At 34.5% G+C, this 14,413-nt stretch overlaps 2 protein-coding genes across 5 annotated transcripts; both read left to right on the top strand.

Moving 5' to 3' along the window:
- Positions 1–669: 669 nt before the first annotated feature.
- On the top strand, positions 670–6,731 carry LOC112460155 (F-box/WD repeat-containing protein 9-like). 4 transcript variants are annotated; one of them, XM_025024702.1, is made up of 7 exons: positions 670–1,330; positions 1,697–1,859; positions 2,708–2,847; positions 2,930–3,162; positions 5,182–5,464; positions 5,534–5,839; positions 6,139–6,731. In XM_025024702.1, the coding sequence occupies exons 1-7, from the start codon at positions 1,253–1,255 to the stop codon at positions 6,214–6,216; spliced, it is 1,281 nt and encodes a 426-aa protein (XP_024880470.1). In that variant the 5' UTR covers positions 670–1,252; the 3' UTR covers positions 6,217–6,731. The 4 variants fall into 4 exon arrangements, with proteins under 4 accessions (XP_024880470.1, XP_024880472.1, XP_024880473.1 ...); XM_025024704.1 differs by having other exon boundaries at positions 1,244–1,543; XM_025024705.1 differs by having other exon boundaries at positions 1,247–1,330; positions 1,725–2,321; positions 2,650–2,847.
- A 762-nt stretch (positions 6,732–7,493) lies between these two features.
- On the top strand, positions 7,494–11,894 carry LOC112460148 (F-box/WD repeat-containing protein 9-like). The gene is made up of 7 exons (XM_025024685.1): positions 7,494–7,571; positions 8,838–9,006; positions 10,053–10,210; positions 10,388–10,627; positions 10,892–11,167; positions 11,239–11,517; positions 11,790–11,894. The coding sequence occupies exons 1-7, from the start codon at positions 7,494–7,496 to the stop codon at positions 11,892–11,894; spliced, it is 1,305 nt and encodes a 434-aa protein (XP_024880453.1).
- Positions 11,895–14,413: the final 2,519 nt, after the last annotated feature.

The raw sequence follows: 14,413 nt of genomic DNA, 5'->3' as shown, positions 1-14,413 counted from the left end.
TTAATAGTGCTTTTAATAGTGCTTTTAAATGATTAATCACTAGCCAAAAAATCACTTACAGTATTAAATTTCTATAAGGGTTCTGTTTCTGGTTCTGTTTCTATAAGGGAGGTTAATTCTTAAGTACTTGTGCCGGATCAGTGCGATTTAATGGACGTTCCTCTCAATTGTACTTTTTTTTTAAGAAAAAAACGAAAGAACTAGTCTCATGCGCGCTCCGATAAAAGGACTTAAATTTGATAAAAATTTAGCATAAAATCTGCTTTTTTTATCTCGGATTTCGCTTTTCAGAAAGATAGAATTGCAAAATTCCTGAGTCGAGTACATATCAAGAACAAAAAAATTAAAAATATGACTTATTTTTAACATATAGAGCTGTCACCTGACGACAATGTTTACTTAATACAAGAATTCTACAAGAATTTATACACATAAATTTGTCAGGTCACGCTAACTCCCGTAAGATTGGCGGTCTAGTTGTAAGAATTATAAAAAGATAAGAAGTAAGTTAAACTGAGATTAAAGTTAATCCGCATTGGTAGACATGGACATTAAAGTGTCGGCTGACATCACGATTAAAGTAAAAACGTTAATTAAAAAAAAAACTATTTGATCACAAACGTTAAAAACGGACTCACAATCAATCACAAACGAAATACAATTAGAAAAGTTAAAAATAATCAAATTTAGTAATTTCTGTCGGCTAGCTTCATAGAGGTACCCAAACTCTGAGTTTGGTCAGAGAGAGAAGTTTGAGAGAAGCCATCCCAGCCTTTTTCGTGGGACTATCAAAACCCCCTGTACACTATCGCCAATACATTCATTTTTAAAATTGGTACTACGTATAGACACGTTCATTTTCCGACACTGCCGATAAAACATATGATTCTGTAAATGTAGTGGTGTTATACATATATATACACAACACCAATAAAAATGGCCGGGATGGCCTCTCTCAGGTTTGATGTTTCCACCGCAAGAGCGCTCACCCCAACTCAACTCTGACCCGGTTCGAAACCTCGATGGAAACTTAGGGGCTGCGCATAATGTATAAGGTGTATCTTTTTGCGCACATAACAATGAAAGGAATAAGGGACAGGGATTTTCTATTCCTTACATTGTGCGCAGCTCCTTACTTACGGTCAGAGAGGCTTCTCTCTGCCGGTGTATACACCATCCTCACTTTCGTTGAACCATCGGCATCGGTCAGTTCGAGCAGATCGAGTAAAAATATTCAGATTTGCGAGAAAAAATGAATGACGAGAATGCACGCTGCGCTTACGACGGCGAGGAATATGCACAATTGTCACTGGTGCAACTCCCGGTGGAGGTTTGTATAAGAAAAGAAAACGTCGATTTTCTCGTATTTCACGTACACGTGCACGAAATTCTTTTTCTTAATCGTCGCTATTATTTCATCCGTCAGGGCGCGCATCATGGAACTCTTCAGAATGAATTTCGATCAAAATTATTCCATTTTCTCTATAATAGACATATAATAAAAATCTAGAAAAGAACTAAACCATTCCGAAATAATTCTGCAGTAAGTACGCAGTAGTCACTTGTCGACGGCGTAGAGTATGCTCACATTGCTTACTCAGTAACGGTCAATAACTCTATCTTTCGTTCTGTCTCCGTCTCTTTTGGAACATTTGTTTGGTTGTGCGTTTAATTATTTTATTGGACTGCATTTCAGATGTTCCTGCATATATGTTCCTTTCTAGATGCGTCGACGTTGGTGCACAGTTTGAGCTTAGTGTGCAAACAGTTCTACCAGATTTTAAAGGATGATGATTTACTGTGGAAAGCGCGAATTGACCATATATTGCCGAATGCTAGTCACTCGCTTTTGTGTCCCGGTTAGCTCAAATTGATAGTACTTTACGCTACAACCAATCCTTTTCGTCAGTAAATAGAACATTCTCTATGTCATTTTACGCCAGCGCTGTCCGAAGCATTTGCAAGTCATACATTAGCTGCTTAGCTCGTGTTAGATTTTATTTCGTAGTATAATATTTGTTCGTCTTAAAAAAATAAGCGTGTTTTACAAAACATATATTTCTTACTTACAAAGAGTCACATGAAACAAGTTTGAACAACTCCGTTTATTGCAATAACTTGATATGCATAAAGTAAGAACGTGAATAGATCTCTCGGTTTAGAATGTTTTTGCAGTTTATTTGTACTTAATTCAAGTTGCACGTATATAAATTTTTTTGTACTCAGTATTACCCCCGATAGCAATATCCTATAAATATTCATATAACGTCCATGGGCATTCTAGACATAATATGGACATCCATAGGATATTGTGTGCTGTCTGCACTCTCAGAAAAGAATTCTAGATACAATACTATTAGGATCGAAATAGGGCCAATCATATTTAGTATTGAAAGAAGAATATTTTAATCTTAAATAAAGGAATTCTTAAATTAGACTTCTAGAAAAAAGAATATTTTAATCTTAAATAGAGATATTCTTAAATCTAGAATAAAATAATCTTGATGCTATCCCTCTAATTTTCTCAGAATTATTCTAGATTCAAGAATTCCTCTATTTAAGATTAAAATATTCTTCTTTTAATACTAAATATGATTGGCCTTATTTCGATCCTAATAGTATTGTATCTAGAATTCTTTTCTGAGAGTGTGGGACGGTACAAATAAGTTTTCATATTCTTTTGATATAAAAAGTCAAGTCTTTACAGAGAGGCCCGACAACTTTTGGAAGTTGTCGTGCGTTGCGATCGAGAAACAAACAGCGCTGTGGAAACAGCAAAATTCTATGGAGAATCTGAGATTTCCGGGTCTTTGCAGAAATGAAAATTCTGTGTTGCTGATGCCCGTAGTAAGTAGCATATTAAAGAGTTTTTGCAATACCGTCTGTCAGATGTGTATCTGAAAACGTATATGATGATTCTCATTTTCAGGATGGAATCACTTATTTAGTTGGTATAAAAGATTGCAACTTATTTTGCAAGAAACTTTCTTATCGCGAGGAACCCTTTTACGAAGTCAAGGCCCTCTGGAGGTCTGCGTTTGGAGTAGAAAGTCTGACGGCGATAAACCACACGGTCTACCATAGTTGTCCAGATCATACGGTCAAATCGTGGGTGCTCACCAACACCGGTCTCGTCCATGACAGAACTTATGATCCAGATCCGTACGTGGTAACAAAACTCTTTTTTTCGGCCACTTCGCGATAAGAAGAGTGAGCAAGGAAGATAATTCCTCTTTGTGGAAGAAATAATCGTTTTCCTTTAAATTATTCGAATGCAGATATCTCGTTCCGTGTCTCGCTTGTCGACGTGATTCCAAAGTTCACTCGTTAAGTCGAATTTACTTCATATTACCACTTCACGCGTATTTTTTTCATCAACGTCAAATATTTCAAGAGCGTGACCTCTGAGAAGGTAACCCCGCATTTGTTAAATTTTGAGTTATTTTTTTTAGCCGTACCATATTGAACTACGGAAACAATATTTTGAACTGTATTCAAGAAAACTAAGAAATATAAAGTTTTGTTAGCTCAGCATTATTTCCCGATTGAGCTCAATTTTTTGTAGTAAAAAAATGCTAATCTGAGCCATATTGTGCCGTTGAAAACACATCGATATATTTATTCATTTAGTAGAAAAGGAAAGAATAATAAATATAACACGAATAAACAAAAAGATACTAACTTAATATCACACGTTGTGCCATTGGAATAATATCGATATATAATCTATTTATTAGAAAAAAATCGAAAAGTAAACATAACGAAAATTTGACATTTTCAAATGAATAAAAAGTTATGCTGTCAAATTTTTTATTATTTACCTCTTTTGTTAAATTTTTTCAACTCTCTTAATTTTTTTGTACTTGTTTCGATTGTCGCTCAATTCGGTTTTAACATAAATTTTTTTTATTAAGCGGTCTGATAGATCATGGCATACTTTCTTTGTAAACTTTTTGAATTTTTGCAATATCTTCAAAATTGAAGAAAATATAATACACGAAAATGTGCTGTAATGTCATACCTTATATACAAAATCTTTTGAAGTTGCCGTCATCAAAGAAACTTTAGCAAGCTATAACTTTCTCAAAAGGTTTTTTTTAAACTTCAACTTTTTCAACTTTAGGTTTTTTTTTAATTCAAAAAGTACTAAAAATCGGCTTAGATTTTCTACATTAATTATGGATACCGCTTAAAAAAAAAAAATGTTAAAACAATTTACAAAACTAGATTATCTGTCACGGTTCGGATGGTATGTAGAGTTTCGAATTTTTTTTATTCCGAAAATCAAACCGGTGTTTACATTGTCGTGGTGCCACTGCCGAGATCAGACGTGAGATGTAAACGTACGCGCGTGAGTCGACGCTACGGTCCATTCCTAATATCGCCGTATATAATAATCAAACATGCTTGGTTTGATTTTTATATGTATACGGCTCATGTGTCTCACACTTACACCTGATTTCGCCCGTGGTTCCACGACAATGTAAACACCGCTTAAGTTCTTAACAAAAGCTGTATTTTAAAGTCTAATAAATTGATGAGATTTTTTTGTCATTAGAAAAAGTTGTTGTACTTGTCAAGCACAACCCGACACAACTTAAAAAATTCAAAAATGTCAAATTTCTGTTTTATCTTTTTTCTTATGATTGATTTTTTTTTATTAACACACCTTGAATTACGGCTATTGTTTTTTTGTGTTTTGCTATCAGCACACTATACTATGTATAACTCGTAGAAATACAATAAATTGTGTTATAACTATGTTTATTACTATTATATTTATTTTTCGATTTTTTTCTAGTAATGGATAGATATATCGATGTTTCTTCAACGCCGTAACATGGCTCAGATTAGCATCTTTTTACTACAAAAGCTGAGCTTAATCAGGAAAATAGTACAGCTAAAATTTTATATTTTTCAATTTTCTTGATTCTAACTCGAAATATTGTTTTGGTATTTGTGGCAAAAATTAGTAAAATTACAGTCAAATGCATAGTTAAAAAAAACTCTAAATTCAATAAATGCGAGGCTAACAAAGATTTTGTTTTTTGTTATTTATTAAAATATGCGCTTTTTTAGCTGTCAAGATGAGATTTGCCACAAAATAGCAAAAAATGTATAACAATGTATAGTACAATTAATAAAGATTAAAATTCAAAAAATGCGGGTTTATCTTCATAGAAAGTGCGACTTAATGATTGCGTCGATGATTGGGACTTCTGATTCGACGCGATGTATGTCATCGTGTCCGGAGCAGGCCCGCTTTGCGATCGGCGTATACGACGGGACAATATACGTGTACGATTCGAGATCGAGTAGTAATAAGCCGATCAGCCAGTACCAACCCGAACGTTCATCAGTGACTAACCTGGCCATGAACGCAGAATACATCTTGTCCGCTAGCTGTGGCGGGAGGGTATCCATTTGGGATCAGAGAGCCGGACGGATCATGAAGTCTATCACAGTAATGTCATCCTGTAGTCTTAACATCGAGAAATAAGACGGGATTATGATGTCGAAGGTGCACCTTTAGATTCCAGGTTCCATCGGATTCCCGATTCCAGTAAAAGCGTACCCCACGTACATTGATATGCGACGGGATTTGGTTTGCGTTGGGGACAACGAGGGAAAATTGCACATGCTAGAACCAAAGAACGATTTCGAGCTAGTGAAATCTTATTCCACCGAGCATACGGACGAGATAACGGGAGTGCGTCTGACGCACGGATGCCTGATAACGAGTTCCCTAGACGGCACCGTCAGAATTTCGAGTCCTACGGATCCGCCAAAGCTCATCGCTACTTTAGAGGATGAATACAGCGGAAAATATATTTACAGCGTGAGTATTACAAGCGTAAAAATTGTCGAAAGTATCATATCTTTGACTTTGAAGAAAAAATTCGTGAAATATCTACGTATAAAGTGAGAAATACAGTTGAGTGCAAGACGTTCGGCAGTTCGAACGTTGAAATTTAAATTATTACTTACATTTAATAAATTATGAAATCAGGTTTTATCTTTGTTTTCCGAATGTTGGTGAAAGCCTTCTTAAGATTGACGACATTCTTACATGTCTTATTTTGCAATATCCAACACGAACTTTGTTAGATATTGTAATTTTGTGTTTTTATATTGCAGATGGACTACCTGAATGACACTCTCGCGATAGCAGGCAAAAGTATCGTCGTATGGCGGCCGAGAAATCGACGTGTTTAACGAATCATCAATGAACAAAAAATTTCTATACGTTTTTTATAACTATTCTATAGCATTATTGCTTTGATATGTGATATGTGTTCTTATATTCTTTCTCATAATTATACTACTTTGACGTCTCTCTAATATACGCAATGTGATAGATACCGTTTCGCGAAATTAAAAGTAGATATTGTTTTGTTGGAAATTCGTTTCTGTAATTAAAAGCTTCACTAACATCGTTTACGATTAAAAGCTAGGCTTATAATTAACAGCGTATTCATGTTGAGATCTTTTATGTTGCAAAGAATAAGAGAAAACATATTACTATATAGTTAAGTTCCATAAGCATTTAAATATATATTTTATATATTGCATTAGCGCATGACGCGTATCGTATCATTGTTTTGTTCTGTAAATTTTTCTGACAAGACGTTATATTTTAATAGCACGCATTTTCTTATATGATACTGTGTGCGTGCACACTCGAGAAGCGGCGATGTACTAGACGCTTATTTATAACATTTATAAACAAAATACAAATCGTTTATTCTAGTAACAAATAACTTTCCTTATCCTTTTTTCGTGCGCCGATATTTATGCCTCTCCTAATCGTTATCGGTCCCATGAACGTGGAATTTAAATTCTCTGGGACGTCACATGCCGTATGTATCGCATTACGTTCCCATGGTCGAAATTATATCTCGCAGCTCGATGGACTCCATATATTAATATAATAATTATTTCTTTTTCGCATAAAACTGTGCACCTGCAGATTCAAGAAGAGGCGATGTTTAAAGACTCTTACCAGACTCTTTTTTATAACATTTATATCCAAAGTATAAGTCGTTTATTTCAGTAACATATTAAGTAACTTTCCCCATTTCTTCTTCGTGCGCCGAAAATCGTCGTAGATTCTGTGAACGTGGGATAGAATTTTAACTCAACATTAGAACGCGTGATCGACGTATCACATGACGTTCCTATTGTCGGAATTTCTTACGTTGGAGATTAATGGACTCCGTTAAGTTTATTAAATAAACAAGCAAAAATCATTTTTCTCTACTTGACTAAAGAGTCGAATGCATGTCAATCGAGACATGTGCACTTTTTATGCGACACTGTATTACTGTATAGGTGGCGTCGCTTGTGTGTAATTCACCGGATGCACTTGAATACGCGATGCACGGTTCTTCCGTATTTGACCACTCTCAATCGCCTTTCGGTCTTTGTTGAACCACCACGTCAGTCTCGAGCAGATTGAATGACAATACTCGGATTCGCACGGTTCGAGAAAAATGGATAACGAGAATGCAAGCTGCGCCCACGACGACGAGGAACATGTACAATTATCACTGCTTTGTCTCCCGGTGGAGGTTTGTAGAAAAAAAGTTGATTCCCGTGTTTCGCGTATATATACACGTACCGTCTCGAAATTCTTTTTTTTACCGTTTTTATGGAACTTTTTGGAATAAATTCCGATTGGAATTATTCCGTTCTTTTTTTTTTTTAGAAAGCACGATGGAAATTTAAAGAAAAAACTATAAACAATTTTTCGATCAAAATCTATTCCGAAAAGTTCCATAATAAATCTCCAGTAGTCACATATTGATGAAGTAAAGAATGTTGGACCAGCGATAAACTACTCTTTCTTTCTCTTTCTCTGTCTTTCTCTCTCTCGTTCTGTCGCCACCTTTTCCGTTGGAATATTTGTTTGGGCTGGGCTGCGTTCGAAAAGTTTACTCGAGTGCACACCGCGTCGTTCTATCTTTGTTACGTACTAAAAATTGAACAAGGACAGGGTAGCAATCATGTAACTTTTTCCCTAGAGCAGAAACGTGAAAAGTGAAAAGTTTCATGTAACTATAATCTTTTTCTATTGGTGTTGAATAGAAAGAGATAAATTTTTCACTTTTCACGTTTCCGTCCTAGGAGAAAAGATACATGACCGATCCCCAAAACGACACTGGTGTGCAATTTCGACGCTATGAGAGCACTTTGGCTGTTCGTGGAGCTGTTTTGTGGAACAGCGTTATGATCACTGCTTGTGCGTTGCGACGTCATCACCCGCGCTCCGAGATAGAGCGCGAAATGCTCGCAGTACTCATAGCACTATAACGTCTTCCCTGATCATTGTGTGAGCATCTACTTTTGTCTCACTCAACTTGCACAAGTGCACGTGTTGTTTTCAGTCGACTTTAACCGTATCGACCTCAATACTAGATAAGTAATAAATATATATGTAATATATTGAATAATTGTTATTAAATGAAAATTATTTCACGTCATCGTCTGTAATTTATATAATATTACATTTACATACTGTGGCAAGAATGAACAATATATAAGATACGAATATTATATATACGATCTTGTACTATACTCGTACATCTTTACTGCTCGTAAAATGGCAAAGAATACAATTGCACGTACATATTGTACATGATAGAATAAAACAACAATTATATATCCCTCCCTTGGCTTATACACCTGCCGCGCACAACAAAAATCATTTGAGGAGATTGCAACCATACGTGGACACCACAATAGCTCCCCGAATTAGCGTTTGGATCTAGCACGATAGTGAGCTCCCCGAACGCACATTGTTGAGCGTTTAATTATTTTATTGGACTATATTTCAGATATTCCTGCATATATGTTCCTTCCTAGACGCGTCGACACTAGTACACGGTTTGAGTTTAGTGTGCAAACAGTTCTACCTGATTTTAAAGGATGATGCCTTACTGCATATGTGGAAAGCGCGAATTAACCAGATATGGCCGAATGCTACCCACTCGCTTTTGCGTCCCGGTTAGCTCAAATTGATAACACTTTACGCCTTGCATGATCAATTATTTTTATGAATAAATAAAACACTCTATAAGTCATTTTACGCCAGCGCTGCTCGAACTTGCGCAAGCATATGCAAGTCGTTGTTTACATCGCGTTAAATTTTATTTCGTACTTAGTATTTTATTTCTTGAAAAAAAATAAGCATGTTCTAAAAATATATTATACATTTCTTATTTATAATAAATCGCATGGGGCAGTTCCATTTATTGTAATAACTTTATATGCATAAAGTAAAAACGTGAATAGATCTATATCAAGAATGTGCTTGTAGCTTATTTGTACTTAATTCCTCAATAGGAAAATTATGCAAATATTGTTACAATAATTGCATCATTCAATTGAGAGGAATTTATTTCACAATTATTGTGCTAAGATGATTCCTTATAAGCGTTCTTGCATAAAATTTCTGAATAATATATATTTACACAAAAATTGAGAAGTTCAATTTTAGGCTTAAATTTTACACAATTATTTCAACATTTAGAAGCAAAATTACTCCAGCACACTTCAGCAAACATCGATAGATAACAGTTACATATATAGATATCATTGTTCATTATTATATTTTACATACGAAAAAAATGCCATCTATATATATAAATATATATATCAGCGACCCAGCACAGAATATGCTACGAATAACACATAATAAAATTCAATTATATTTCTCAATTATTTCGCAATTTCTTTCCAAATTTAATTTTGCAAATATTCCGCTAAGATAGTTCTTCATATCGCTGCTATCTTGCTGAAATATGATTTAGAAATTATTTGTGCTAATATTTATCAATATATGCACAAAGGTCTAAATTTCTATTAGTGTTGCTGCAAATATTGAGACATAATTGTAGCACTCTCAATTTCGTCATATGATGTTATATGAATATTTTTCTATCAGTATAATTGTATATATATATGCATTTTTTTTGTACTTAATATTATAATACAAATAAGCAGCTTTCGTCATATTTCTTACATATATATGAAGTCATGTGTCATTACAGCGAGACCCGACAAACTGTTTTGGAAATTGTCATGCGTTGCGATCGAGAAACAAACCGCGCTATGGAAACAGCAGGATTCTATGGAGAAATTGATAAATGTGGATACAACTGGGGACAAACGTTACAGTACATACGTCGATCCAGTGTTACTGATGCATGTAGGGTATAGTATATTATGCCATCCCAGCAAACACCCTGTAACATGTAATGTAGACGTTAGTTGTAATTTCCTACTCAACACGTGTGTTATATTGCATTTATATTGTTGAGTAGTATATGTGTTTTTGGCCATCTCTCCTTGTGAAAAACGATATAATGATAAATCTCGTTTTCAGAATGGAACCATTTGTATTGGTGCAGGAGAATTGGGCACTTTGATTTACTGGAAACTTCCCTCCCGCGAGGAATGCTGTGATGAAATTGGAAACACCGGTTACATCCATCTCGCGTATGACGACTATATGCTAGATCTGACGGCGATAGACAACACGATTTACAGTTGCAGTTCCTATGGAGTCAGGACGTGGATGCTCACCAACACCGGTCTCGTCCATCAGAGGACTTACGATATGTATGCGATAGCAAAACTGTTCCTTTCGGCAGCTTCGTGATAAGAAGACTGAGCCAGGAAGATAATTCCTGTTTATAGAAGAAAAAATTGTTTCCCTCCAAATTGTTCGATTGCAGATACTGCGTTCCGTGTCTCGCTTGTCGAGACAAATGATTTAGAAACGTGATTATAAAGTTTACGTGTCAAACTGTATTCACTGCATATTACCATTTCGCGCGTATCATTTTCCATCAACGTTAAATATTCTAGAGATGAAATAATGCCGGAGGGCGTTGATGCAGATCTACAGTGCATATCATCGTGCCCAGAACGAGCCCTCTTTGCGACCGGCTATTCCGACGGAACTATATGCGTGTTCGATTCGAGATCGAGGAATAAGCCGATCAGGAGGTACCGACCAGGCACCGAACCCGTGCGTCAGCTGGACATGAACACGGAATACATCTTGTCCGCCGGCTCCGGCGAGATCTTATTCGATCATAACCTGGTGACCACGGTGTCGGTTTGGGATCAGAGAGCCGGTCGGATCGTGAAGTCTATCATAGTAATTTCATCCTGTACTTTTTAATATGGAGAAACGAGACACGATTACGATGTCTAAGGTGTGCTTTTTAGATTCCAGGCGAAGAAGTGTATCCCATGTGCATGAGTATACAACGAGATTGGGTTTTCATCGGCGACCAGATGGCGAAGTTGCACATGCTAAATCTAAAGAGTAATTTCGAGCTAGTGAAATCTTATTCCACCGAGCATACGGGCTGGATAACGGGGGTGCGTTTGACGCATGGATGCTTGATAACGAGTTCCAGGGACGGTACCGTCAGAATTTCGAGCCTTGAGGATCCGCCAAAGCCCATCGCTACTTTACGTTCGAAGTTCAGAACCATCTTGAGCGTGAGTATAAATATATGCACGCGTAAGATTTGTCGAAAATACCATCAACTTCGAAGGAAGAAATTCGTTAAACGTTTACGTATAAAATAAAAAACACAGTTTGATAATTAAATTTTTACTTATATTTAAATTTTGAAATCAGGTTTTATTTTTGTCTTCTGAATGTTGGTGAAGTCTTCCATAAGATTGACGACATTCTTACAGGTCTTATCTTGCAGTATCATGAATTTTATTAGGTATTATATGTAATTGTTCGTGTTTTTGTATTGCAGATGGATTACCTGAATGACACTCTCGCGATATCCAGCCATTCAGTGCTGCCGCATTCAGGTATCGAGGTATGGCGCCCAAGATCGAGATGTAATGTATATTCTTAGTTTTTATTAAGATACTGTTCGGACGCGTCTCCTTAATGTACAATGTAATATACCTTTCCGCGAAATTATAAGTACGTATCATTTTGTTCAAAATTCCTTTTAGTAAAAGTTTCACTTATATCTTTTGGGTTTATAAGCTGAGTGATAATCATAGCTATATTATTATAAGCTCAGCTTGTAATTATAGTTTGTAATAATACCTAAATCTTTTACGTTGAAAAGAATAAAAGAAAATATGTTTTTATACTTTATAGTTAAGTGCCATATTCATTTGAATATATTTTACACATTGTATTATCGTATATCATATCATTGTTTGTTATTCTGTAAATTTTTTGGACAAGGAGTTAAGCGTCCCCCCCCCCGTTTGATCGTTGCGATTGTCCACAGCCGCTCATAGTCCCCGGTGTTTGGAGTTTTTCCACTGGACCAGTCAATTAGATAATTTTATTTTAAATCATCCAATTGACGACGTGATCAATTGAGTCCCACTCGGAGTTATATTATATATATTAATATAATTTATTTCTTCTTTATATATATAAAACTGTGCACCTGGAGATTCGAGAAGAGGAGACGTTTAAAAACTCTTACCAAACACTTGTTTTATAACATTTCTAACATTTGTAACATTTCTAAAGGAAATACAAATCGTTTACTCGAGTAACAAATAATAACTTTCCTCAATTAAGAAATTTTCAAGCACAAAGGATTATCTTGTAACGAAATTACGATACGATATAACTTTTGTCACTTTGCCATAGATTTGAAACGTTGCCGCTACGATCGCACGCACATTTTATTGTACTAGATATCACAATCATAGACGCACACTACGCGCACGCTATTTAGCTTTAATATTATACAGTTACTATTACACTATTATATTTTTTTACATACATGTATATATAAATTAAAATTTAAAATTTAAAATTTAAAATCTTTAAATATCCTCTGATATATATACAACCTATAGAGGCCCACCACCACCCCCGCCGATTCCGATCAGCGGTCCTCTTTCATTTACGATGTTTTTTTTTTTACATTTTTATTATATACATTTTACATTTATTATATACATGTGACGACTTCGAGACGGCATACAGAAAAAAAAATGATGTTGTATCAACATCATTAGAGCTAATTGGAAATAATTTTGTTAATTTAATAATAGTATTAATGAAACAATATTTATTTTATTAAAAGAAATACTTATTTTATTAAAAACAAAAGGATGACGTTTGAAATAACAAGATTATTTCCAATTAAGGGCCAAAGCACATATGACAGTCGTAGTCGTGGACGTAAGTAATGCACAAGCTTTGGCGTATCCTGATTTGTCAGGTCGAGGACTACGACTGTCGTATATCGCTACGCCATGTTATGTGCCATGTTATGTGCTTTGACCCTAACTCTAATGCTATTGATACAACATCATTTGTTTCTCTGTGTACTTTCGTAAATGCGCGATAAACCATTTATACAATCGGCGGCGATTGCTATTTCAGTACTATTGTAGGACAGTCGACTACAATGTATTATTCGATATACAATGTAAAATATTAAATATTGTCCTCACGCTTGTATTTTTTGGAAGATAACAATTTTTGCTCCAAAGTTTAACTATATTTAACTATAGAAAAAATTATACACAGAGAAAAATAATTATTTAAGTTTAAGTAAGTTTTCTGACAACAAAGAATATTTTCTTACTAATAGTTTTCAAATATCTTGACACAAGCCAAGAATTTTGTTTTGAGTAAATGTGATACTTATATTGATTTTATGGTATATTTGCGGATATATAAGCTTACCAAATACTTAATCCGCAAATCTACCAGAAAGTCATTACAAGCATTACATTTACTCAAAACAATACTCTGGTTTTCAAAGATTTGTGTCAAGATATTTGAAAACTGTTAGTTAGAATATATACTTTGTTGTAAGAAAACTTACTTAAAATAAATAAAATAAAATAAGTAAGTGCTTTCCTTGGCTATAGAATGATTTTATTTTTATGTGTGTATTTTGTAATATATGAATATTAATCTTAATTACATCCCGCAAAAAATTGAAATTTATAATAGTGGATGAAACTAAAAAATTAATAATAAAAAATTTTTTTAATGCAAAAACCGACTACGAAAATATGAAGATGCGTAATTGTGTATGTTGTTCATGCGGTACGCATCTTGATAATGTATCAAGTAAGATATACAGAATAAATTACGTGAGATTAAAAAAAAAGAAGAAATTTTCCGTACAGTTATTAGAATTATATAATTAATGAATAATCGAATTGTTATAATTAAATATGATATGCAAATCTTTATAAACTTTTATATCGGTATAATATATCTCGTCATATTTTTTATTTTCTACCAAAATTATTTTTGATATATTTATATATATATTATTGCAAAGTTGAATATATAATTGTATTATACGATCAATTCTAAAATAATTTAAAAAGTTTCAGCGTTTCTCGACAGAATCTTTATAATCTCACGTCATATATT

Source organism: Temnothorax curvispinosus, unplaced genomic scaffold, assembly GCF_003070985.1.
Source record: "Temnothorax curvispinosus isolate PA1 unplaced genomic scaffold, ASM307098v1 QBEX01010358.1, whole genome shotgun sequence".
In the NCBI taxonomy this organism is placed as follows: Eukaryota; Metazoa; Arthropoda; class Insecta; order Hymenoptera; family Formicidae; genus Temnothorax; species Temnothorax curvispinosus.
This window is presented reverse-complemented; position numbering and strand designations above follow the sequence as displayed.

What these genes read in the sequence shown, in the direction of transcription:
- LOC112460155 (XM_025024702.1), top strand. Translation starts at nt 1,253, where the DNA reads ATGAATGACGAGAATGCACGCTGCGCTTACGACGGCGAGGAATATGCA. An exon ending in TGGTGCAACTCCCGGTGGAG is followed by an intron (nt 1,331 to 1,696) that starts GTTTGTATAAGA and finishes ACTGCATTTCAG; the next exon opens with ATGTTCCTGCATATATGTTC. An exon ending in TCACTCGCTTTTGTGTCCCG is followed by an intron (nt 1,860 to 2,707) that starts GTTAGCTCAAAT and finishes AAGTCTTTACAG; the next exon opens with AGAGGCCCGACAACTTTTGG.
- LOC112460148 (XM_025024685.1), top strand. Translation starts at nt 7,494, where the DNA reads ATGGATAACGAGAATGCAAGCTGCGCCCACGACGACGAGGAACATGTA. An exon ending in ATCCAGTGTTACTGATGCAT is followed by an intron (nt 10,211 to 10,387) that starts GTAGGGTATAGT and finishes TCTCGTTTTCAG; the next exon opens with AATGGAACCATTTGTATTGG. An exon ending in AGTTCAGAACCATCTTGAGC is followed by an intron (nt 11,518 to 11,789) that starts GTGAGTATAAAT and finishes TTTGTATTGCAG; the next exon opens with ATGGATTACCTGAATGACAC.